This window comes from Thamnophis elegans, chromosome 5 (genome assembly GCF_009769535.1).
Source record: "Thamnophis elegans isolate rThaEle1 chromosome 5, rThaEle1.pri, whole genome shotgun sequence".
NCBI classification, from domain to species: domain Eukaryota; kingdom Metazoa; phylum Chordata; class Lepidosauria; order Squamata; family Colubridae; genus Thamnophis; species Thamnophis elegans.
In genome coordinates this window covers 74,359,985-74,387,576 of record NC_045545.1, presented here as the reverse complement: position 1 = coordinate 74,387,576, position 27,592 = coordinate 74,359,985, and the positions used below count along the sequence as shown (strand labels likewise).

The 27,592-nt window shown below is 38.9% G+C and overlaps 1 protein-coding gene across 1 annotated transcript; it reads right to left on the bottom strand.

Moving 5' to 3' along the window:
- Positions 1-497: 497 nt before the first annotated feature.
- On the bottom strand, positions 498-27,592 carry SDC4 (syndecan 4). The gene is made up of 5 exons (XM_032217584.1): positions 27,447-27,592; positions 6,867-7,011; positions 5,418-5,467; positions 4,576-4,762; positions 498-3,322 (listed from the first exon to the last, which is right to left on the bottom strand). Exons 1-5 carry the CDS (start codon positions 27,513-27,515, stop codon positions 3,171-3,173), a joined length of 603 nt encoding a protein of 200 aa, XP_032073475.1. The 5' UTR covers positions 27,516-27,592; the 3' UTR covers positions 498-3,170.

The following is a 27,592-nucleotide window of genomic DNA, read 5'->3' as shown; positions in this document are numbered from 1 at the left end:
GAGCCTTGGCAACTGGTCATCTTTTCTTGTGGATTTGAAATGTTTCGCTCCTTATCCAAATAGCTTCTTCAATCTAAGCAAGTTGGTGTTAAACTTGTCGTCCCACCCATCGTTTATAAAACCAGGCATAGCTTAAATGCAGCAAATGACTGGCAAACACACAAGGAAAGTTTTCACTGTCTATACAAGGATGGATCTGGTCAGACCAATTTGTGGTCACCATCTAAGTAGCACTTCTATCTTCTTCCCACAAACACAGAAGCCATCATTTTAGTTCCAAGGCAGGCAACGGCGGGTATACACTAAAAGCATAGGCCATTTAGAGCAGTTTTTCCCAATCTCACGGCTGGCTGAATATTCTGCAAGTTAAACTCCATACATCTCAGAAACTGAGTTTGAAAAAGAGTGTTAGAGCCTTCCCTAAGAAAGCAGGCCGGGGAGGGGGGGGATGGTTAGCATTTTTCCAAGATTCACGGTTTAATTATACAAGGACAGAATTTTAGAAAGTACCTGTTTATTTTATCAAATCAGTGACAGTGAAAGTAAATATACAAGAAATATTCAAGCAACCAAAGGCAGACATGGGATCCATACTTTCCACGTAATGCTAATCAAATGTGTTTATATGCTGTATCTGCCTTCTCCTCCCTCCCCCCACAAAAAAACCCCAATTCCTGAAGCAGACCCAATTTAAAAAAAGAATGATGCTATTGCTGAAACAGAACCCTTGGCATAGGCTTAACTTTAGCCATATGTTTAGCAATCCCATAATGACATGATAAAAATCATAGCATGAATTTGCTGCCAAGAGCAAAAAAGAGAGAACAGTCCTTATGCAACTATGAATAAACATTGGTGCAGAGCCTTGCCCAGGCCATTTTCAGTAACGTGAGTTTTGTAAAGGGAAGCACAAAATTATGTCAGGCTCTTATAAAAGGATGCAAAATTAGGAAAAGATCAAGATTATATGTCGGGATTTATATGACTCAAGCTGTTTTCCCTTTGGCTCCTGCTTAGTAAGTTGAAGAGTCATAACTCCTGCCCTATAAGCAGTAGTCTAAAAACAAGGGGAGTGCACATCAAAACTGATAGTTTGATCCCACCGCATTGACTGAAGTCCTTAAAAGGATTTTTTTTTAATTAATAGAGGTTTTCCAGGTAAAAAATCTTAGATAAAAATATACATCTCACATGTCATTGTTCTGAAGCAGCAGTTTTGTATGATCCTTCAATGGAATGCATAAGATGCTATGTAAAGTAGCAAGTATAAGCATCTTCACCAAGCTACATCCTCTACCTGAAAACCAGCTCAGCTGCAGCAATTTCACACTTCAGCCTGATCTGGTACAGAAGAGGCAGGCTATTCAAAATCTTCTATCTGTCCTAGCTTGCTATATAGATGGATTGCAAATTCTCCCCAAGACATTTTTCGCCAAGTACAATCAGCGTCTCTATTCCTTAAGAGGAGAAATAGCTGTATGCTCATTCAGAACTTGGAAAGCCAAGAGCATCAGCCAAGGTTCTAAAAGGGAACAAAAGCTTGCTTTAGCATCATAATGTCTTGGTTGTTTTCATGAAAGGACCAAGTTGCTAAGAGAAAGAAATATTCGTACCATGTGCTTCCAGACCATGTTGTGTGCTATTTCTTAAGCTAGCTGAATTATCTTTATTAAAGCAGCCCCACCACCCGCAAAGCAAGGCCTCCTACCCAAGCTACCAACTGACCATGCAAGTGAAGCCAAGAGCAAAATCCAGATCTCAGTTTATCTGAGTTACTTTCAGTCGCCTTTTGTGGCTCTGTGAAGTTGTTGCTCCACTCAGAATGGGCTGGTATTAAAAACAAAACAAAACTCCATAAATCAGAGAATGTAACCCCCATCACCCATGCAGAACCACTGCATAAAGTCCTTCTGGTATTTTTATAAAAACTGTGCACTTTACTGAAAAAATATAGCTCTATAGTAACGATAATATATTACAAAGCTAAAAAAAACCCTCCCCCCCATTACACTTATTTCAGAGAAAACCAATTTTGCACATAAACATTAATTCTAAACAGAGATTATTGCATCTAGGATATATATATATATATAATACACAGAGTAAAGCTTAAATAGTTTTCACAATCATTAGGTGTTTCATTATATTAGTGTTTTACATATAAAAAGAAGTTACCCAAAACAGAGCAGCCATCTTGGAAACTATAAATAGTTCTATTAAAAACAAACACATCTTTGCTTTTATTTTGGAAAAACATACATAAATATCTTCTTCTCTTGGTTAGTATCATTTATGATATGAACGGAGAAAGCTGAAACATTCTCAATTATTGATCTGAAATGCTACCTTGGTAGAAAGATGTCGAGCAACAGGGAGCAGCTACAATTGAAATATTTATGAATGACTATAAAATGTAAAATAAATGAATTTATTAAGCAGTACTTTGATGGAGTTTATAGGCAGCTATTGACATTTTTAGTGAAACCCTCTTCACTAAAAGTATCCTATTACACAATGGAAGACGTGATATTCCTGTAACAATTTGCTTTTATAGGTGATGGAGTACTTGCTCTCCAAGAAGGAAATCCTTCTTTACATATGGCCGCTTCTCACAGCAAGGCCCAAACTATTAGGCAGAGCAACTGAATAATTTTCTCAAGACCCAGGGTAATTTATGATGCATGTAGTGTAGGCAATTTCATAAATAACTTTGTTGTTAAAAAAAAAATGACAGTGGTGAGTCACATCTTTTGTGATCCCTAAGCTGGCTATGGGTCAGCCCATTTTAACACTTTCCGTAAAACAAGGTAAGCTGAAGCACTGCAACCAAATGCAAGAGTTTCATAATACAACCCCCTTCACCCAAATATAAAATGCAACAGATTTTTTTTTTCCTTTCCATTTTTAAAGCACACGCTAACTCTGTGTGAGGTTTCCCTTCCCTGTCCTGGGATTCTGAATGCTTTATTTATTTTATATCCTCATTCGTTAGTAGGAAGGGCTGGAAAGGAGGGTTTTAAAAAAAACAAACAAACAGTTTGACATTAGATCCAAAAAGAGTATTTGTTTCAGAGCATTTTGTCCATGGTCCAAATGCTTTTTCTTTCTTTCTTTCTTTTTACAAAGTCTATTTGGGACGCCCGAGTTGGTATATCAAGCACTGGCAAGCCTTAGGCGTAGAATTCATTTGTAGGAGCTTTCTTGTAGATGGGCTTCTTGCCCAGGTCATAACTACCCTCATCCTTCTTCTTCATGCGGTAGATTAGGAGCAGGATGAGGAAGACAGCAAACAAGAGCCCAACTGCTCCACCTGCAATAAGAGCTGAAGTGGGAAGGGATGGAGGAAAGAGAAAAAAGAAAGAGAAAGGTGGAATAAATACCATGGGAACTTGAAAAACTCTGCACTGACATTCCGATTCTGTCCAATAGTGCAACTTTACCACGGCCAATTTTACAAATAGTTACTGGGAACCACTTTCTATCCTGCTTTGGTTCTGACTCAGAATAAATATCATCATCCACTATATAAAACTGGAGTTTACACTGAAAAATACCCAGAAGCAAATAAAGGCAGCAAAGCTACTGTCACACTTCTAGTCGAACAACGTATGCCTGGAAAATGATCCTGAAAAGCTTCTAGTCATACAGGAAATGGTTTTTTTTTTTAAATCTAGCTTTGAAAACTATATGAACAGCCATTCAGCAAAACATATTAAATGTTGGGGACTAGGAAAAGACATTGGATAATGACTGGATATGCAGCCATTATATTGCAATTCATATTTTCCAGAATTATCCTGGAATGAGGAGGAAATTGGAGTATATGGTAGATCTTCAGTATTCCAAAACCTCCATCCAGTAGTCAAGAGGGCTGCACTTATCCATGGATGTGATCTGCCAAAGTCTTGCATGCATAACCCCAGCATAATTTCTAGAGAACCGTTCATGTATCCAGAATCGATCAACATAAGCTACTATGCAGATGCAACAGCTTTTCTGGAAGTAGCAGAGCAACAAAGCCTGGTGAGACAAGCTTCCATCAATAAACTCACTTCTCTGAACCTTGTGAAGATCAGGGATCATCAATAGTGGGAGGAAATTTTTATCAGACAATTTTAGTTTTTATTACATTGTTTAATCAAATGTGCCCCTTCTGGTTTAAGCAGCAATGCATACTGAACACCAAATTCCTTAGAAATGTTCAACTTATATGTCCTAACACCTCATGCACTTTTTTTAAAACAATAGCCATGGAGACTGGGAAAAAGTAATTTTAAACCAGTACTCAAACGATTCTGGGTTTTGTTTTTAGGTTAAAACTAGCATAGTATAGCCTTTATTGTCATTGTATAGAATGTATACAATAAAATTGGTTAATTGGTTAATTTAGCACTGCAGAATTATAATTTGTGTCTGTATGGGACATGCTTGATTTAAAAAAAATGCTCCGGAAAGCATGACCTTTTCCTTAGTTATGGAGAGCCAAGATTATCCATCCATCCATCCATCCATCCATCCATCCATCCATCCATCCATCCATCCATCCATCCATCCATCCATCCATAGGATGGTTACCTGCAAGCACTTCTGTTCTCTCGAAGATGCTCCCATTGGCTGTGCTAGCCATTGAGACCTTGTTAGACACGTCTTCTCCTTCAGGAGATGATTTTTTGGGAACAACAATCTCATTGTCTATCACAGCTGGTTCAATTTCATCCTTGGCATTGTTTTTGGAGTCAGGAATAGAGTTGTCCATGGAATCCTAGTAAAGAGAAGAACGTAAATCCTACCTTTAATGTATAGTTGAGAGCAGTAGGACAATGAGTGCTGATGAGCGTTTTAAAAAGCCAGATTTTGCTACCCTTATTCCAAGTGTTTCTATTTAGGGATGATCACACATTTGGAGGCCATATAATGGAGACTGACCCAAAAACACGACAGCTCTTTTTTGGAATTAGTTAGGTACACAAAATAATCCATCTAGGTTTCCATTCTTTAATTTCATTCTTTCTTTCTTTAATTTCAATACATTATCCCTTGTTTTGCCTTTTGTTTTAACTGAGAACAGAGTTTCCACCTCTTGCAAGGGACAGACATTTATATATTTGGAAAATGATATTACTTTTTGTATGTGAAACATTCTATTTCCTTCAACTTTACTCACAGGGTTTGGTTTTCAATCCCTTTTATGATCCTCACAGCTTACTTTTCTATCTTCCTTTTCAAAAGTGGACACAGTACTCTGAAGTATAATCAAACCAGTCCAGAGTAAAACTGAGTTATTACACTTTTTGTGATTTGAACATGCTACTATTAATGCACTGAAGATATTTTTTTTCAGTGGATCCTACATGGTGAAAAGTAGGAAAGCAATGACCAGCTGCTTCAGAAATTCAATTTCAAATGGAAATACCTACCAAAGTGCTATCGGTGACAGAAACCACTTTATCCTCCATATCTGTATAACCTACAGGAAATAAAACAATATTTAATCTTTGCTAATATTAAAATTGTGAAATGCAGTATTTCAAACAATCTCTAGCTTAATTTTTCAAGTTCTTTTGGTTAGCTTGCACCAGATCATACACACTCCTCTATCAAATACTTCCGTCTCACTAGATCTTGCAACCAGTTACAAAGACCTGAATTACAAGTCACTCAGAATGTATTTTGGCTTGCCTTGCAGAGAATCTGCTGGTTCTTTTAAACACCCATTTCTTGAAGGTGGTAGGAGTCCTTGACTCATATTAACCACCAGATTTGCCTCAACTTGCAGTGTGCTAGTTTCAGAGTTTGTTTTTCTTGAGAACACAATGTACATGAGGGCAATGTGTTGTTGCAAGGAGTTTGTGTTGAGAATCTGGGAAGAACCAAGACCACTTTGTAGATTAGTTGCAAACAGAAGATAAAAACAGAGAGGGGGGGGGCGGGAATTCATCTTCAGAAAAAAAGTGATAATACAATGGAATATCAAAAGCCTTCCCCCCCCCCCAAAAAAGAGAGTTAAAACCATATCAAATTAACCTAGAGCAGCGGTTGGCAAACTTAAACACTCGAAGAGCCATTTGGACCCGTTTCCCACAGAAAAGAAAACACTGGGAGCCATAAAGGTCCTAACCAGAAGCCCCCTGTTCAATTCTGGAGCTGACCAGAAGTTCAGTTCCCCCACCTTAGAGTCTCCTCCTAGAGCGGCATACTTTTCCCTCTACCTGTCATAACCGAAAGCCCTATCAATTGTGGAGACAACTGGAAAACCTTCCCCTTGCCATAGAGTCTTCTCCTGGCGCACTGTGCTTTTCTCCCTCCCTCCTCCCCCCTTCCGGAAGCTCCTCTCAAAATTATGGCGCCGACCGGTGATGAAGCCGGAGCAGAGGAAGGAAAGAGCCACATGTGGCTCCAGAGCCACAGTTTGCTGACCCTGATCTAGAGGATAGTGGGTTTTCTTGAAAGGAGATTTAGGAAATTCATATAATACGAGACTCTCCCCTTGCTGGGCATGTGGAAACAAGGGTATTGGAAGCATTACAAATTAAATATGTGAACCAGGTGGATTCCATTTGAATGATCAGAAAATATGAAGCAGTAAGTTCTCCAAAGTTGATGGATTCTACCCAGCTGAGGAAACTTTTTGCATAGATACATTCCCAGGTCAAAGCTAAGAAATTCAATACTGTCATCTCAAATTTATTAGACAAATGGTATTCAGCAAAGTAAACAGCAGCACAGTAAGTCTAAGTTGAAATGTAACCACAGATTTATGAATTATGGTCTTTTACATATTAAAGCACCATTCCCATTGATACATAGTTAACAACAACAAAACAAAACAAGAATTTGATCAAGAGTTAGTTCTGAGAAAGACCTACCTTCTTCATCTCCTGAACCTGAAAACTCATCACCTTCATCATAATCAATTGTTAAGTCTGACCTTGCATCTTCATCATCTGGCAAGTCACCAGATGCAAATTCCTCTATGTTCAGTTTTGGATCCATAATCTCCGTTTCTCTCACCTAAAAAGAGAGACACAGAGAGAAAGAAATGAACAACTGAAGACCAATGACCAAGCACAAGGTTTGCAAGGAGAGGTTCAAAACGGTGGTTTTAATTAAGCTTGATTTGTTGACTCAGAACACAACCAAATTCCAGTATTGGAGAGCCTCATATATGCCAAAACAACAGGAAAATTAATGATTATTAGAGATTTACAGAAAAAAACAGAAACATTGGGACCTCTCCAGAAAGTAGCAAGGGGGGTAAGATTGGTAATATAACTAATTGGGACTGTATAGTGAGCAATATTCATGCCATTCAAACTCTTTTATGGATAAGGATTTAAGCTGGGATTGTCAGGGCATCATTTAGAAACAGGATATAATTTGTTAAAAGCCTAGATCCAGTAGGAAAGAATGTAGTAGTATAATTTGTTGCCCTTCTTGTACTTGTGCTGCCATTCCTCCATAGATAATTTTAAAGATGGAAACAAGATTTGATTTGTTGTTGTTGTTAGTTGCGAAGTTGTGTCTGATCCATCACGACCCCATGGACAATGTTCCTCCAGGCCTTCCTGTCCTCTACCATCCTCTGGAGTCCATTTAAGCTCACACCTACTGCTTCAGTGACTCCATCCAGCCCCCTCATTCTCTGTCGTCCCTTTCTTTTTTTGCCCTCAATCTTTCCCAGCATTAGGCTCTTCTCCAGTGAGTCTTAATACAGTGGGCAAAATGGAATGACTTTCTTACAGCATTGTCAGCAATTCACTTTTTTGCCAAACATCATGCAACCAACTTTTATTTTACTTGTAACGAGCCAAGTGTACTTTTTTTTCCTCAGACTGTGAATGCTAATGTCTGAAGCCAGATATATTTAATGAAAATTATTTACTTCTCGGAGGCCTTTACCTATAATATAATAGTAAATATTTTTAAATGGGACTATTACTTTCAAGTTAAAACTGATAGATTTGTTTGTACCTCAATCTGAAAATTTAGCTGACAAGAGGATCAAAGGGGCTAGTCTGTAAAAAAATATTAACTCACTTGAATTAAGTGTTCCATTAAGAACATTACCCTTTATAAAGCAAACTCAGTAACTTCCCTTTGAATTTTTTTTTTAAAAAAGCTACAATGCTGGGGCCTAGTAACAGCTAGATATAATGCTAGCATTGCTACAACAGATAAGCTGCTCTACAATACATAAAAGCCAAAGTGACTTTGCCAAGGTTGAGATGTCAAACTACACGATTTTATCAGAGCCCATTTGCCTTGTGCCTTCAAGGAACAAGAGAGGACCTGTATTACAGTGCTACGAGATAAGCCCACTTCCTGCCGTATACCACTGAACCTTGGATAGTGCAGCGACTGGGACATTGCAATTTAAAATTGCAGGCGACTCCATTCCAAAATCAGTGGGTAGTTCTGTTACTTTGATAACTTGTGGCCTTGCTTTTGAAAACAAGTTCTCCATCTGCCTGAACAGAAGTATCAAGGGTTTGCAGGCAAGTATAATTTAATCCATTTATTTAGCAGCAGCAGTAGTGAGAGCTTGTGGTGTGGAGAATGAGAAATGAACAACAGAGGACTAGAATGAGCCTTTCAGATTCTCCTATCCACAGCCCCAAAGGGTTGCACCATCCGTTAGAATGTCCTTCTGGAATGTTTATGTGTCGAATTACAGCTTTGAGAATTAGATCAAAGTACCTGATACAAGCTCAGTACCACTTACAGAGGCTGCCAAATGGCTTCAGAAATTCCAAAACAACAAGGTATGGCGTTATGCCAAGCTGCAGAATCTAGAGCAGGGGTGTCAAATTCTATTTCATTGAGGGCCACATCAGGGTTGTGTTTGACATTGGGCTGGGGTGGGCATGGCCAGTTCAATATTACTCGTGCTGGGGGCGCCTGTGGTGGCCCCGAGCATTTTGCCAGCAAAAATGGGCTTCTGACCTCTATTTTCAGCTGTGATGGCCTCCTGCAACCCTTTGCCAGAAAAAAAAGAAGCTCTTGAGGGCCACACACAGCTCTCCTGAGCTCTGTTTTCACTGACAGAGGCACCAGGGGCCGGTCCTTCACTGTTTGCAGGGCAACCCCGCAGCCAGATCTAAGCACCCCGTGGGCCGAATCTGGCCTCCGGGTCTTGAGTTTGACACTCCTGATCTAGAGGCTCTGTATAAATCTTGCATGATCAGAACTCTGCAAATAAGATATCTTTTGCTGGCAAGTTTTGGTTTCTGATGCCAGGGAAGTCTTTGTGCATGTCACTCATGAAGTCATACACTGTGATTCACTTTTGTCCTCTGCAGAACAGACACAAGGGACACACCTATATATGTCAACTCAGACTGCATTCACTTTATTGACTCATCAATGCAACTTTTCTTCAACAGTCATTTTGTTGCTGATAAGAGATTTGAAAAGGCTGAATAGATTTTATTACAAGAAAAGAGTTGAAAACAATAGATGGTGTGTGTATTAACAGAGGATAAACAAGGTCAAGGACCAGACATATATAATCACATGGCTTCTAATTAGCTACTATAGGAGTTTAACTGAAAGAGTATAGATAGGTTTTAGTGGTAAAATTGGGCACAAATAATCAAAGACTTCATTCAAAATAATGTGTTTTTCAAAATTTAAGTACATCAAAACTAGGCTATCAATATTTTGTGTGTGTGTGTGTGTGTGCGCGCGCGCGCACACACATGCATACATACACTATATGTAGAATATTCACTTTTTTAAAAAAGAAAAATATAAATATTGGCATAAAACATGCTTTAGTAATATTTCCCACTTATATTTAATGCCTTGAATAAAAAGATTTAATTGCATGCATTATCTTGCAGCTAATGAGATCTGTCAACTCCTAGAATGATTTTAAAGTAGTAATCATAATTTTCAGACTCTTTTCAGATTTTGTTGTGGGTGTAGTAAGTGCTGAAAATCCACTTTCAAAAAGGTACATTAAAGGGAAAATCAGCTGAACATTTAATAGCCTCTTTACTAAAAAAAAATAAAAATCTCATTTTCTGCAAATATGAAAGTCCAAGCTTGTAAAGGATACATTAAAATACCTAGATATTAATCAATTTGTTTAACATAATGTTGAAAGTCTCTTTAGGAAATTTAATTACAGGTTACAAAGTACTTTGAGTGTAGTTATTCAATCGTGACTGAAGTCAGGCATCTTCACCATCCAGATCAGGGGTGTCAAAACTAGTGGCCCATGTGCCAGATGCCGACCCCAGTTCCACGAAAGGGAAAAACATCACGATACATAATGTGATGATAATGTGAAACTGCAAGTTTGACACCTGTGATCTAGAAGATGAAGGCCTAGTCACAGCAAGATCTGCCTTGTTAAGACAGCATATTTCTTTGCTCCTTTGCCATGTGATTTATTCTTGATCTTAGCTTCCAAAGACTCCTTCATCTTATCTCATGTTCCATATATTCTGCACTGTTTTGACTGGGATTGTGCAACATATTTGATCAGGTCAGTGAGAGTCTCAGTGGCTACATTAATACAAAATAGATCCTTTACTATATTGGCCAAATCTGGCCTGTTTGATTAGTGTGTAGTTCAGTGTTTTAGCACATGGATATGTCCACAAGGGTCCATCTGTTCATGTATGTGCTGTCAAAATCTGTAAGATGATTCATCACAATGCCATTGCCACCATCTTTCAAATTTTGATACATACATTCTGCAAAGAACAATGGTATATTCATGAATTTAACAAGAATTGAACTAAAAAAATGACTTATTTTTTTTTACTGTACCAAGAAACCCAGACAAAGGGTCAACTAAATAACCAGATTAAATAAGTGAACAAAGTTTTCATTTGAAATAGGATATCTGATTCACTCAGAAAGACAATGCGGAGGCATAAAGAGCATTAAACAATGTACTTTATATGAGTAATACCAAGTTTATTACAAACTTTGTATGAATAGACCACACACTTTCTCCAAAACACACCCCATATGCACTTTTCATTACACAATTCTGTGTATTCAGGAATTTTAATGCCACAATGGTGGAGTGGTCGAAGTATTTGACTAAGAGGAAGGAGACCCAGAAGGTCACTGGGTGACTTTGAGTCAATCACTCATTCCCTCAGCCCAATCTACCTCACAGGGTTTTTTGTTTTTGTTGTTGTTGTTGTTGTTGTTGCTGCTGTTGTTGGAAAAGTAGGAGGATAGGATAAGATATATGGAGCTCCCAGATGAAAGACAGGATATACATCTAATATTTAAATCTAAATACATATTGGCTGTCTTTTCTGATATATATTATTGTCTTACTTTTCTCCACACTGAGAGTTTCAGCTTTATAAAAGTTGTTTTTACATATTTGTATATGTAAATATCCAGTAAATATCTAATTGGCAGTATATATGCAATCAGCTTGACTAACTTCATCTGGTCCTCTTAATATTCAACTCAAAGGGGAAAAGCATGGGGGGAGGGGGAGAGATATGTAAACATTGCTTTTCTTCTTTAAAAAGAGCCCCAAGTTTCAAATGATTTGCTTTGCCTGAACAAAGTCCTCCAAATTTGCCAAATTTGCTTTTTGTAAAATAAGCTGGCAATTTTACATGGGATCCATTAGGCTGTCAGTTATCAGTTTTTTTTGTACCAGAAATATTCACTAGATATATGCTGCATTGAAAAAAAGGCTAGATATGAACAGAGTTGCTATACATTATTTTCTTTTCTATAGCTTTCACATTCTTTCGAAAAGGAATGGGGATGGTGTACTTGATTTACTGGCTATGACCTGATATGTATGTATGTATGTATGTATGTATGAATGTATGTATGTATGTATGTATGTATGTATGTGCATATGGAGGGAGGGAAGGAGAGGGAGGGAGGGAGGGAGGGAGGGAGGGAGGGAGGGAGAGAGAGAGAGAGAGAGAGAGAGAGAGAGAGAGAGACTTACTTGGGTTCAGAACATATGGTTAGCAGGATATATAGATGCTGGCTTTGGTTTTTTTAAAACTCCACCATGACTTCATCACAATACATGTGCCAGAAAGATTTTTGACGGAAAAGGAGTTCTTGCAGCTGACAGTCTCCTTGAGCCTGGCTCTTAATCCACTCTCCAGCTGAATCCTTTAGCTACTAGAGTCTGTCATTTCTACATTTAATCCAGTTCCAGTGTATTTTCTGAGCATTAAGCAGCTTTTACCCATATTGAGTGCCAAGTGAGATTAGTAAACATCATAGGGAGGAGCAGAGGGGAGGAGAAGCAGATTTTCTAACCTACAAATCGCTGAAAGATTTACTTCTCAGCTACCAGCCACAAATCTGTGCAAGCACACAAACATGCCTTGAAGCTGCTAGTTAGGAATTAAACTGCAGAAAGATATAAATATTTACAATCTTGATAGTTAACCGTACAACTAATGTGCCCAATAATGCAAAAAAAATAGTATTAGAGCAGAGAGTGAAGATACGTTTATTGATATGGCTCTCAGGAAAGCCAGCAAACCTAATAGCTTCTTTTTCATGACTTGAAATGTTTAGGGTCTACTCAAAAATTATAGTTTAATAACCAGTTTGTTGTTTTTCAGACTGACCTGGTAATAATTCAGAGCACCCACTTGCAGATCATCCTGAAAACAATCAGATTCTGGGGAAATCTTATTTGTGGCTTTAGCAAAAGAAAGTCTATGATTGAAATCTTCAAATTTATCCAAGGATTGTCCGAAACCGAAGATCAGAATTTCCTACTATAGACGTCACATTTTCTGCCATTTTCAGTAAGACGAATAATTAAACTTCAGATTATTCTCTTTAATCCTTATTAATGTGTACATGGCAAAGAAAGCAAAACAGCCACAGCAATCAAATGCATATTTTCACATCCAAATCCTGAGCCAAGAAGCTTAGAAAATGAAGCATCGCTGTATCATTAACAATTTGCAGTCTGCAGAAGTACATTTATTTTTTCAGTACCCCAAACAGAAAAATGTGTATGGCAAATCTGTATATCTTTTACAGTATCTGGCCAGTTCAAGTGACAATGCACTTTTAGGAAAGCTACCATTTTTGTTAAGTTGCCAAGGGGACAAAGAGAGGTGAATTAATTTGCTTCTTTCCTGGGGAACTGCCTCATCTATGATCTTGCCTAATGGTAGCCAATGAAGATGCAAAACTCTCTGGTGGGGTGTGGCACTTATGTATGACAGGTGGATTTAAAAACAATTCTCCAGCTAGTAAAACATTGACTTTAATGGCAGTATGATTCTTGCCAGTCTTGATTTTTCAAACATGCTAGTTCTTGATTCTGTTCTGACTCAAGATAGGAGGTGCGGGAGGAATGGATCCTATTAAATCTAAAACAACACCCTGCTCCCTCCCAGACACGGTCACACACACTCACGTGGGCACTCTTTTGTGAATGGTACATAATTCAACTGTTTACTTAGGTGGGCAATAATACAGCTTGGCCATGTTTGTTCAATTTCCCAGGAATGTGCAGAACAGAACGACTGGAGAAAACAGAAAACTCAAGCCCCCCCCCCCTTCACACAGCGGGAGGGGGGGGACGACAATTGTCTTCCAAAGTATTTTATCTTGCTAAGTATCTGTTGACTTTATCGAAATTAGGAAGGACTGAGACAAGTGTGTCTTTCTCAGGGCTATTCATTTTTAATCCAATCTGTAGGTGAATGGAACAGGATTGTGCAAGATTGGATTAAAATGGCAGAAAAGCCCTGATTAAGACACACTTGTGTCACTTCCTTCCTAATTTTCTCACACTCCAGACACATACAGATTTGAATGCAGAGATCGTAGGAGCAAATATTTTGATAAAGGGGAGGGGGGGAGATTAAAGCCAATTCTTCTTCCTGAAGCTCCTTGAGCAGAAAATTGAAAAGTGTGAAAGGTGACATGGAAGAAATACAAAACGAATTCCTTCCGCTTCCGATTCAGAGGCTCTACTACAAATAGAAGCAGCTCTCTTATTGGGGTGAAAGCAACTCAGCAAGTATCATGTTGGAAGGTTTTTCCTGTACATATATTCATTTATTTATTGCAATTTACTACTACTACTAATAATAATAATAATAGTAATATTATATTAATATTAATATTAATAATAACAACAACAATAAAATGAAAATGTCAAATCCAATCTAAACATGGCAGATATGCAACCAACCATATTATTACTAACAACATTGGGCATTTTCTTTAGATTTTGAGCATTATAGTAGCAACAGGGAGGAATGCCAGGCAAACATTATTGCTACGGTATGTATATTTAATTGGCCAAAATGTTTTATATAATCATGTTTTATTTTCAAATGTTCTATAAGCAATTGCTCATGGAACTTTTGAAAATAACTGCTGATAGCACAAGAAACCAACAAAAAGAATCACAAAGTCCCAGACAGTATTATATTATATAATAGTGAGGAAAATCATTTTTAGTTCCTTATGCTTAAGAAATAAGTTTTCCATCTCAATTTGCAGAGTAATGCTCTTCTAAAACTACAGCATATATAAATCCCCCAGATGATCTATCCCTTAACCACTTGGATTATAATTCATTTCGCCAGGAATTATACAAATTTTTAGTTATAATGTTTATCATTCCTAATGCAAAAGTTGTTTCATCCAAGCTTGCAAAGCAAGATCATGTCTAATTTCCTTTTGGTTAAGCTATTGATACTTCTATGTCAATTGACCCAGATTTCAAGTGCAAAAATTCTCTACCTACATACACAAATGGTAAAAACTATTAAAATGACTATAACTCCAGAAGGGATATAATTCCATAAAAAGTGTGCATATGTCTTTATTTTACCTCATCCTGATTTTCAAAATTATTTTAAAAACATGTAGGGTTCCCTGAAGGCTTAGAGTCTTTGGACAGAAGATCCAAGGCATCAATAGACAACCTTCCATTAAAGAAACTTCGCTTGCCAGTATAAATCTTTCAATTAAAGTATATGTGGAATAAGAGTTAAGCAGGTTCTTGTGGGTGCACACAATTAAGGCAATCCGTTAATCTAGTCTAAAGCATTACCCTGTTTTTTTTCTCTTCAAAAGCACAAAGGTTTGTCACGCAATATATTAGTTTTGGTTCAGCCAAATCCTTCACTTTGTAACATGGTTTTTAGCCTGATATGTGTTACTAGCCAGTGTTTTGACAGTGGCAGGATACAGAAAAGGTTAACTGAGGACTAGAACTTAAGAGCCAGATGTCTGCTACCATAACTACCATCCCAACAGTTTATAAGGGACTACAACAACCCTTCTGTCTAATTACTTCCAAAACTAGCAAGAGAAAAGTTTATTAATTAAATATTTATTAATTAAACAATTTTTTTGGCCTTGGAGGTCTCCAAGATGCATTGACAAGGTTTAGGGCAGATTTACTGTAGCAATAAACTCACCAGATTTACCTAACATGACTTAACAGTCTGTGTGTTATTTGGACAGAACCTTATTGAGAGAATTCTAACGGCAGCCCCGATGGGCAAACCTGGCACTCCCACAGCCCCTCCCCTCCCCTCCTGCAGTTACCACATAACCTCTTGGCAGCCTATGTGGTCCAGAGGGTGCCTCAGCCAAAGTAAATCTTGTGCTCTGCCGTACATTAGGTTTTCAAATCCCCCGTTTACAAAAATGCTGCTTTGAGACTTGCTGACCATTTGGAAAATTTGTAATCTTTACATCTGCTCTGACTCCTGAAGTTCCTTCAAAAAAAAACCCCTTTGCTAAGGGTTTTGGGTAAAAGGTTAAGTCTTACAACAAGAACACCAGGCAAGAAAAGAGAAGTATCAGTTCATTCAGTCCTATGACTCCACAGTTGTAAGGAAGTTCAGAGAATCCTTCCGTCAGCAGAACTCGGCTGAAGTTATGGTCATGCACCGATTCAACTCTGTAGGTATCAAACAAAAGGCCTTGTTGTGCAAGACCTCCACCACATCCCTACAGCTAGTCAGAATACAAACTACATTTTAAAATAAAGTCACTTTTGAATGGATATTAATCCTATGGGCTCAGAGAGTTAGAACACTTGGATTATGTGCCTTCAAGTTATTTTCAACCACTAATGTCCACAAAAATTTCCTCCATGATCTGCCCCTAACTTTGTCTTTAACGTCTTCCAACACTGCACCCATTTCCATTCTAACTGGAATCATTCACCTTAGGTCATTCTCTTCTTCCCTTCCACCTTTCCCAGCATTAGACTTTTCCAGGAAGCACTTGAGCTCATTTTGAATGTGTGAATTACAAGAACATGGAAATTAACAGAATAGGCAAGCTAAGAAGAAAAAAAGCTAGAATTTCTTATTTAAATTATTTAAAGGTAGCGTTTTAGGTAAATAAAGCATTGATCCGGAGACCATCCACTTAGTATAAGCAGTCCAAAGTCATGCTACGTAAGAGAGAGAAAGAGAGAGATGACATTGATTTCGCATATCAGTAGTATACTTGGACCCAGCCAGGTATATAGCTTGGGATCCAAGTTATCAAATGAGATAAAAAACCAATTCTAAATTGCAGAAAGTTACAAACTTAAATGCTAGAACAGAACCAAGCATTATACATTAGTTCATAGTGCCCAACCAAATACCATTAGTCACGAGCATAAAATGTGTACTGGGTACAACTGGTACTTAGAAACATGTAGCTTGGATCTTCCATTGACTATATACCTTTTGATTTGAGGTTAACGTCAATCGTTTCAGCACAAAGAATCATTCTACCTCCATGCTTAGTCTATTTTTAAAGTTATGCCTGTCAATTAGTTTGCCATATCAGATTAACTTTTTAGTGTCAAGAAAGCTTGATTTAATTATTTAAGTGTCTGGCACGCTTTCACTTGTTATATCTGGGATATTTCAGATGTAGTTAGCCTGTACTCCAGTGGTGTGTTTCAAAAATTTTTAGACCCTCTTCTGTAGATGTGGCCTGCTTTGTGGGAGTGGCTTGCTGGCCATGTGACAGGATGGGAGTGGCTTGCCGGCCATGTGACCGGGTGGGAATGGCTTGCCAGCCATGTGACTGGGTAGGCATGGCCAACTTGTAAAATGTGGTGAAACTCACTTAACAACGCTCTTGCTTAGCAACCAAAATATTGGCTCAGAAACTCTGGCATTTGAAACACGCAAGTCTTAAAGCTGTCAAGTTACAAGACCCTTGCACCCCTAACCCTTTAGAAAAAAAAACCCAGGGGTGTTCAAACTTGACAGCTTTATGACTTGTGGACTTCAACTCCCAGAATTCCTCCTCTCACTCTTCATCTTGATGATGTGTGGATGTGAGGTGGGAGGGAGCTGGAACCGGTTCTAAATGCCACTGTAGATTTGTGGAACCTCTTCTATAGAAGAAGTTAGAACTGGCAGGAACCCATCCCTACTGTATTCTGATATACTACGAAGATAATCCAGGCTTGTTTGTACAGCTAAATTCTTGCATGATGTCCATGCTAACTGTTTTAATCTAATCAGGACGTCTAAAGATTAGCATAACTTTTTTAATTTGCAACTAATTAAGATATAGCCTGTGACCTTTACTGTTAATTTTGCTTTGCAAAATCATCAGTTTTGACTGATGTAAATCTCCCTATCACTATCCCTAGGAAATAGATATTTAAATACATGAATACATTACATGTAATGATTCCAATCTAGTTCATGATTTTAAAAGGTTAAAGTTAGGTTAGAAACTTGTGTGGCTCTTGTTCCCAGAGTTCCTCAACTATAATCCCCAGACTTTAACCAGAGCTACTGGGAACTCCAGTTCAATAATATCTGGACAGACTGTTCATCCCATTCCATAAAATAAGATATTTAATTAGGCAAACAGATTCATTAGTAGTAACAGCAGAAGTTACTTTCAAGTCGAGAAAGATAATTATTTTCTTGCTTTACTCCCATAAACATTTTAAATCAAGATGGCCTCAAAAAACAGCACTTATCCAATTTGGGAGAGAGGACTTGGAAAAATTAAGCAATGTTGGACTTTTTGAACATTTAGATGTCAACCACTAAGAAATCTCAGGACCCTAGGTTAGACTGAAAAACTGAAAAAAATATCCCAGAAGGCGGCGATGACTAGAAAATTAGAAAATATGTCCATACAGTCACCAGGAATCTAGTTCTCAAAGGACATTTTTATGATGACATTGCCACAAAAATAATAATTCATTCCATTTTTTAAAAATAATTAAGTTACTTTGGAGTCAAGTTCAACCTCTGGTGTTTACACAGATGTATCCAGTGCAGTGTTCTTGGCAAGATACAAGAATACTTTGTCATTTCCTTCTTCCAGGATGCATTTTGCCTTATTAGTCTGGTCTACAGCAATAATCTTCCAGTGCATTTACACCCAAATATTAACCTGTTTTGACCCATCTTAAGATTCTAGATTAGGCAAGGTGGTCAAACAGGATCACCTACATACCTCATTGAAAATCCTGGAAGTTTTACTTTACCCAAAGGATGCCCATATTGTTAACAGAAATATTACTTTTCCTGTCCCCACAAAAAAGCTCCTTCAAATCCCCTGATTAGATACAATTAGATCCCTTTTCTGTAGGGCTGCAGATTCTTCCTTTTAATTAAAAACCACCTCAAGCGTCAAACATGTAAATTATATATGTCTCAAATAGAAATCTACTAATAATGTCCACAGCATATTTAACTTTTGTAAATTTCTGCATACAATGCTTTTGAATTTTCCACTATATTCAGAAAAGAGACCCAGATAAATAAACATTTTTGCTGAATGACACTACAAGGCTGGATTACAAAGGCTAACCATTAATTGATACAGTAGGTTCTCAGGATACCTGCTTTCGTGAACATCAGTGCCCCATTTGCTGAGTCCAGAGGTCATTGTGTCAGATAATCACTGTGCATGTCCCCCTTCCCCCCTCCCATTTTTTTTTGCCTAATGCAAGGTTAAAAGCAAAATCTGTTAAGTGATTAAATGAAATACATTGGTATTAACATTTGGCCAGCTGTAGAATGTTGATTAAGGCGGAGCCTTCATCTGAGGAGTTTTAAGTACCGTATATACTCGAGTATAAGCCGAGTTTTTCAGCCCACTTTTTGGGCTGAAAAAAGCCGCCTCGGCTTATACTCGAGTCTACAACTGGATCCGGCAGTGCTGTTGCCTGTTGGAGGAGGAGGAGGCGAACCAGCCTGCCATCGCCAGCCACCGCTAGCCCTGCCGCTCTTCCCACCCCCTTCCAAGCCCCACAGTCCAGCGGATGGAGCAGCGAAGCCCCGGGGCTTCGCTACTGCTCCCCGCATTTTCTGCACGGGGATCCCTTGGAGAGGGGATTCCAGCCTGCCATCGCCAGCCACCGCTAGCCCTGCCGCTCTTCCCACCCCCTTCCAAGCCCCACAGTCCAGCAGACGGATCCGCTGGACTGTGGGGCTTGGAAGGGGGTGGGAAGAGCGGCAGGGCTAGCGGTGGCTGGCGATGGCAGGCTGGAATCCCCTCTCCAAGGGATCCCCGTGCAGAAAATGCGGGGAGCAGTAGCGAAGCCCCGGGGCTTCGCTGCTCCATCCGCTGGACTGTGGGGCTTGGAAGGGGGTGGGAAGAGCGGCGGGGCTGGCAGTGGCCGGCGATGGCAGGCTGGTTCGCCTCCTCCTCCTCCAACAGCACTGCCGGATATCCGCCCAACGCTGCGGGGGCGCCAGCGGGAGCTTTGGCGGCTTCACCTCAGCCGCAGCGCTGGGCACCAAATGTGCTGGTGCTGTTGGAGGAGGAGGCGGCGGCAGCAATAGCACCTGAGGACAGGACAAGAAGCAATGGAAACTTGTCAGAAGGAGACTCAAGCTGGAAATAACGAGCAATCTGACAGTAAGAACAATTAAAATCCTAGGAAAATGTCCTTTCATGAAAAATTACTTTTTCAGTTAACTCTGCCTGACATTAGTTGGGTGAACAGAAATATTAGTTGGCCAATTCTAAAAGGGAGCACCAGAAAGAACTTAAAATATTTTTTAAGAGAGCTGGGTTTTTCATTTATATTATATGTATGAACAGAATTAACACAAATTGCAGATACCAATCAAACCTAAAGAAAAAAAGGATGAAATAATGCTCATTTTAAAAAACTCAGTGAAAATAAAAACAATATACCAAGAAGGTGGCATACTGGTTGTGATTTGATCTCTTCGGGGGATCCCGGGGATCCCCTATACAAGTATTTTAATATTGCAGACTTGCAGTATTATAAGTCATACTGATATTATAGAACACTTTAATTAAGCGGGTCCCTTGAATAAACATAAGTTTGAGTTTCAAATAACACTGATTTTTTATTTTTGAAATTTACCGTAGCTGCTGCATTTCCCACCCTAGGCTTATACTCGAGTCAATAACTTTTCCAGCTTTTTGGGGTAAAATTAGGTGCCTCGGCTTATATTCGGGTCGGCTTATACTCGAGTATATACGGTAGTCATTACAATAAATGTGTGTTTGCTTCCCAAAAAACAAGGAGTTTCCATAAGCTATGCTCATTTAATTATCACCGTGATGTCTCATTTACAAAGAGCAAGGTGGAGAAGATTGATAGATTGTGAACTCCTTGTAACAACGACTTAACCTTTTCCTAATGTAACTCCAACGAGTAGAATGTATTGCACTACTGGTATAGTATTAACATTAATGACACTTTGTCTATAGGAAGTGGAAATAAGGACAGTTAAGAAATTGACTCATGTGAAATTAAGGAGACCTGGTGGTTACAGCAAAAATATACATGTTGGCATGACTGAAAAGAGAGATCATGTTCTTCCACACGTATCTAGGAAAAAACAATGTGTGTTAAGTGGACTGCTTCTTAGTGAAGCTGTAAATACTAACTCTCAACATTTTTCTGAGAATAGTTAGCAATTACAGCAGATCTTATACGTGACTTAAACTTCTGAGAATGTCAAGTTGTTTGGAAAGCTTGACTTACTAGGAATAATGAGTTTAAGAAGGAATGTTCTTTTCAGAGGCAAATAGCACTGATTCAATTTCATTTGTATTGCAGTCTTAGCATATAATCATAAGAATATGTAAAAGGTGTGCATAATATATTACAAAAGTTTAGCGCATAGCAGTGATATAGATTTCACATAATTCTCCACATTCCTGCATTCCCATAACCTCTTATCAGTCAGCCAAATTAAACTCAGAGAAGATTACTTGCAAGTAGATATGTATATAGAATTGCAATGCATGTCTGCATATAAAAGATATTATACGGTTTTTCTTTTAAAGAAACATTTATCATTCTCTTCAGAATTGAAGTTATCCAGGTTCATTCCTCTTCAGTTTCAGTATTCTTACAAAAGGCAAGTCTTATTAAAGCTTTTAAAAAGAAAACCATTAAATCTAAGATAATCAGTTGTTTGAAAATGACCACTCTGCTATTTTCCCACACCTCCATAGATAGGTTCTGCTGCAAGTTGGCAGTGCAACCCTCCTGTGTTTCTGGCCCGAGGAAAAGTCGATGTTCAACAAGTTTAGCACATAATATTTTCTTTATATCAACAGGAACGCAAAACCTAATATTAAGTTCTCATGCTGAGCACTGATGCTTTCAAATCTGACCTTATATAATAACTACGGACACATCTTGCTGGGAATTATTTGCAGAATCTACCTCTGCTCTATTGGAAAGTGCTGAACTTCTTGAATCCCCTCAGATTTACATTCTATGGCAGATCACTGCTAGAATCTCTCTGAGGGCTTCTATTACTTCCAAATTTAATCAATTTGCCAAATGGTTAATAACAAATGCTAGGAAGTCGAACATCTCTTGGGAAAATTTACCTTCCCTGTCTAGTTCATAGCAATGCCAACAGTTACAAAAAAATAAGAGAAATGCTGAGTTTTCACGATGCTTGTTTACATTCTGTACACCTGTTGACTTGATGCTAGGTCATCACACAAGATCCTCTCTCCTCATTCCACTGCTGTAGTTGACAGAATCAATATTTCCTAACTATGCTTTCCCTGCTCTACAACATCAAAAGGTTTCAGGTCAGATGAACATAGGATGTATTCCTTCATTAAATATTGTTGCTGCTAATTTTGCAATATATCTTCCTCCATTTTCTATGTGACATAAAAAAAACCAATAGGAGGTTGTCTTTACCCGCCAGGAGTTGTTTCCACTGAGTCATCTTCCATCTCAAGTAGCAACTTGTAGACAAAATCAATATGCCACAGTACTACGTCATACTTTTTCCACATGTTTAGACTTTCCATAGTCTTTCCATAGTGACATACTGGGTCAAGAGAGCAAGGCATATCAACTATAGCAAGAATTTTCCTAGGAAGGGTTCAGCCAAAACCACTTACTTTCTATGGTGCCATTCCCCTCTCTATAAAGTTTTACAGTACCGCAGCCGTACATTTAGACTCAAGAATTCTGAGCATTTCACTTAGAAGAGCAGTGGGTGTTTGACAAGTGGTTAAGTGGTACAGTTTCAAGTGATAGCAGTGAACAGGTGGACATAAAAGTATCTTACCGATATTGAAGTCCCACAATATAATAAATCAGGTCCTAATTCATTTGCTAGTAAATATGAAAAAAGCTAACTCAATTTTAGGATGGCAGGATTGACAATGAAACTGAGCCAAAACAACGCAATATCAACATTCTGAAATGTATTTTATAATGGCCCCAATTTTGTGCAACTTTTCTACCTGCATTCAACCCTACTTTACTACAAAATCAAGAAAATATAGTCTTTCTGTTGCTCGATACAAAATTCAAATGGGCTAGCAGCTAAATTAAAGTTACAAAAATCTGGACAATCATTTGGCAGCCAAAAAATTCAATAAACTCTAATGGTCTTCCAATTTTGGCAGCCACGAACTAGCAGCTCTACTCAACTTATATTAAATTACTAGATGGGTCTTAGATGGTTACCAGTCTTCTAACACCCAGTAAGTTTGTTAGGTCTACTTATTTCACTGCAAACCATGTGTGACCTATAACCCAGTGGCAGGGAAAGGATGCCTGAAAAGATCTAATGTTCCTTCAAACACAACCAAGTTAAAATTCACAAATATAAAATCATATTGCAATTCTTTGATTTTGTTTTTATATATTGTGTGAATCCAGTGACTGCATTTGCATTATGTGAACTTAGTCATTTGTGCCCTATTCAAACCATGGTCCCAGAACATTATAGCTTTGTAGGCATACTGTATACGTAGTACTCAGCCTTAATCATCCCACTGTCTTGCTGATTTCTTCATTATTTGTTGTTTCTATTACTTTACACTTCTATTAAAGTGGGAACACGTCTAAACAATTCATTTGCCATAATAGTTATATAGTTATATTATGAAGTTAATTGTTAATTGTTATATTATGAAGTCAAAGATTGAAGCCAGTTAAGATAACCTATAAAAACTAAACAAACATCCATTTTTCTTAACATTTTCTTTTCATTTCATATTTCTTTCCTCTATGTTTAAAAGATTTACGATGCTCTCATATTCTGGAGATGTGAGTTGATGGCTTTGGATGGTACAGGCCCAACCATCTTTTAATGTTATGGCATGCTCTGCCTCCTGTCACATATCCCCTACATGCTAAACGACTAGAAACTATAGAAAAATCTCAAGAACAGCATAAAATATTTGGCCATTCACTGCTAAACATATTCTGGAGATGCTAGTAAAAGGAAGCTAGTCTTCTTTGATTTTGTCGAGGTACAAGATGTTTTTAACACAGCCAGTCTTTGAACAGGGAGTTATATCATACTGGCCAAATGAAGGTATATCTGTACTGTGTTTCAGCCTGTCTGAACCACATGTTATAGATTGGAAATAAAATTACATATTTAGGCTAACAATGCTGATTTGATTATGAGAGACAGAAAACAAAACTGGGAAAGAGTAGAAAGAACAAGCCTCAGGGATCCATGGCAGGAGGACAGGACAAACCGGTTTGTTCATTAATAATGCTGCACTACTTTTCAAAACAATAAGCTCAGCCAGATTCTTATATTTTTTTGAAATTAGATTAACACTGCCTGAACACCAAGATGGAAAAAAACTTGGCATGCTGCATTTACGACACAATCCGATTCCCCACAGCAAGGCTTTGTGAATGCCAACTGTCACAGCACTGTAAAATATGATTCATGCACCACCCTTTCATTATAATCCTTGGGAGGGGGGGGCTTCCATAAAGAATTTGTGCAAAATAAGAAGTAAAAAGCAGCATTAAACCAGAGATGTGTACTGTAGGTAAACCCATATCATAGAGATTAATCAATCAGACCACTATTAAAATATGTCAGGTGAATAGCCCATGAGGAATCTGAAACACAGTTTTCAGCAAAAAAACAGAAAGTCAGGGAGAAAATGACTAAGTAGACTACATGTTTCACAGATTGGGTGATAGTAATTTTAATTCAGTTTATCTCAACCATATAAGGCATTCTTTTATAGAAAAGGTACAGGTGGTCCTCGACTTACAACAGTTCATTTAGTGACCATTCAAAGTTACAATGGCATTGAAAAAAAGGGGCTTATGACCATCTTTCCACACTTGTAGCATCCCCATGATCACGTGAGTAAAATTCAGATGCTTTGCAACTGACCCATACTTATGACATTGCTGTGCCCCAAGGTCGTGTGATCACTTTTTGCAACCTCTTGACAAGCAAAAACAATGGGTGAGCCAGATCCACCTAACAACTGTGTTACTAGCTTATCAACTGCAGTGATTCACTTAACAACTGCAGTAAGAAAGGTCATAAAATGGGCAAAATTCACTTAGCAAATGTCTCAGTTAATAACATAAATTTTGGGCTCAATTGTGGTCTTAAATTGAGGAGTACCTGTAATCTATCACAATCCAGATGTTACTGAATTACCACTCCTAGCATCCCTCAGCATTGGTTAAATTGCTGAGACTGGCAATTCAGCATCTTCTAGAAGGCTACGGCTTTTCTGATCTTTGGTACAGAATACCAAGTAGTTAAAATCTCTGAACTTTTTTACTAACCCAATAAGACAATAAAATCATCCCTCAGATTCATATAACTTTCTGCATGGATACATTTAAAACAAATGGGAACCTCTCATGTATTTTAGTGTTCCATAAAATTAAGGTTAGTATTTAGGACTCCCTCTGAAAAGCTAGGTAACTACGTACATACTTTACTAAATAAAGACTAAAGAAACCATCAACAGAACCTTTGAAAATTGCAGGAATGTTTAACACAAAAGTAATCAATTTCAGAAATGCTTTCTTATCTTGAAATTCTCTCAGACTAATCAGTTTTGAGGCCAAGACTTTTTGCATTTTTAAGCTAAGTGAATGTTGCCTCTGATGAAAAGTTTACAAATTACTACTGCTTATTAAAAAAAAATAAAAACGCAGATCCTTTACTAAGAAATGAAAGTTTGTATTCCACTAACTAAATGCAGAATTTAGTTAGGGAAAGTTGGTTATGGAGATGCTAGCAAAAGGAAGCTAGTCTTCTTTGATTTTGTCGAGGTACAAGATGCTTCTAACACAGCCAGTCTTTGAACAGGGAGTTATATCAAACTGTACTGTGTTTCAGCCTGTCTAATCAGGCAAAGAAGTGTAAGCAGCAATCAGGCAAAGAAGTGTAAGCAGCAAGTACAAGAAGGTTAAAATATTTATGCTTCTGAAGTCTACAGATTACTGCAATCCATACCCAAATCCAGCAAAAACAAAAACAATTTGCCGGAGAAGATCACAGAACATCACAGTACAATTACAGGCAAAGGCTCAAATAACAGACAAGAAAGCAGGACAAAAACTAAACTGGCAAAGGAGTAATACAGCCAGATCTGAAATAAGATAAAGGGGAGGGGATTAAGCATCAAGCCAGAGTTTATAAACACCCCTCTAGAAATACAAAGAAGTCCCTCACTCAAGTTACTAAAAAATGTAAGCAACATTTCCTAAGTACAGGCTGTTCAGAAGTAATATAGCCTAAATTATTCCTCTATGCTGCTGTTCAAACTTTTATGATCTTCTCCCAGCATAACCTTATAAAGCAAGTTGCAACTAATCTGCCACCATCTCCTCCTCCAAGGAGGCACAAAGCTTTAACGAATTTTATTAGATTTTTATCACGCCTTTATTACTTTATAAGTAACTCTGGTGGCGAACATGCCTAGTACCACTTCCACCTCCTGTTTTTTTCCCCACAAGAGCCCTGGGAGGTGGGTTGGGCTGAGGGAGAGTGACAAACCACCACACACACACACACACACACCGCATCCAGCTGGCTTTCTTGGCTAGGGTTGTTACTAGAACTCAACTCTCCCGATTTCTAGACCAGTAGCCTAACCACTCCACCAAATGTGAGAAATCAGCAACAGGCAGACCAGTGTTTGGCAAGGTCAAAGGTTGAAGAGTGTTTGCCAGAGGATAAAACAGCCTGACCAAATAACTGAAGAAAGGAGAAGCAAAACAGAGGCTTTCTTTTCTTTAAAAAAAAAAAAAAGCAGAAGAGGAAGACATCCAGTGCAAAGGATCCCATTCAGATTTACAGGAAAACCCCAGATCTCTAATGTGTCAGACTCTTGGGAATTTCACTTAATGGGTTGTGTGTGACGATGGAGAATTGCAACAGAGCCAGGCTTTGGGTCAGCGGTTACTCATTCCACAGCTATGAGTTGGAGGAAGTGCTAAATAAGGCAACAACACAGCATGCTGTTTGCCAAACTGTGCTGGTACTTGGGAGACTCTGAGAACATTGGGGGGCGGGGGGGGGGGAGAGGCCAGGAATCCACCAGGCAGTCAATGAGATGATGAAAACCATCTCGCTGGTCGTAAAGGACGAGGAAGAGATTGCCAAGCGGGGAGGAAGGGGGGCGGGGGCCGGAGTTTCTCCCCCCCCCTTCCCTAATCGTAGTATACGCTCAAAGGACGGAGAAGATAGCCGCGGGTTAAGCAAACGCTGCGCTAAAAAGTAATACAAGACCGAGTGAGAATAAACTACTAGGGGTTGCAGCGTCTCTCCCTCTCTCTCTCTCCTAACTTCCAGCGAAGAAAGGGCGACTCGCTCCGGCTTTTAGCCCAGCGTCTCCTCTCTAGTCCGCCGTTTGTGCTAAGTCCTCGGGCTTACGGCAGTTTGGGAGAGGATTACTTGAGAAAAAGGGGCGGATTTCTTTTGAGAAAAAGGGGGAAGGAGGTCCCTCTCTCCGGCGGGGCACCGGGAGTAAAGGGCGATCTCCTTTTTTCCCCCATGACGACCCGCAAAGCCATCAAGGGCGAAGAAGATCTCGGTACCCAACTTCGTCCTATCTCGGCCAGCGAGAACGGCTTACAAATCAAGGCCGGGCAATGCCGAGCTAATTTCCCTCCCTACTGCCCCTCCCCACAAAAAAAAACCCACCGCCAACCCTTTGCTGCTCTCCCCTCCTCCTGCTTCTCCTCCACGCAAATCCCGGACAATGCCACTCACCGACTCCGCAGACACGCTGACGGCGAGCAGGAGAGCGGCGCACAGGCCGGCGAGGCGAGCGAGTTGCATGGCGTTTTTGCAGGAGGCGAAGAGCACGGAGCGAAATCAGCCGCGATGAATCCGATGTAACCCCCCCGCGTCGGCGC

What these genes read in the sequence shown, in the direction of transcription:
- SDC4 (XM_032217584.1), bottom strand. Translation starts at nt 27,515, where the DNA reads ATGCAACTCGCTCGCCTCGCCGGCCTGTGCGCCGCTCTCCTGCTCGCC. An exon ending in TCAGCGTGTCTGCGGAGTCG is followed by an intron (nt 7,012 to 27,446) that starts GTGAGTGGCATT and finishes CTCTCTTTTTAG; the next exon opens with GTGAGAGAAACGGAGATTAT. An exon ending in GAGAACAGAAGTGCTTGCAG is followed by an intron (nt 3,323 to 4,575) that starts GTAACCATCCTA and finishes TTCCCACTTCAG; the next exon opens with CTCTTATTGCAGGTGGAGCA.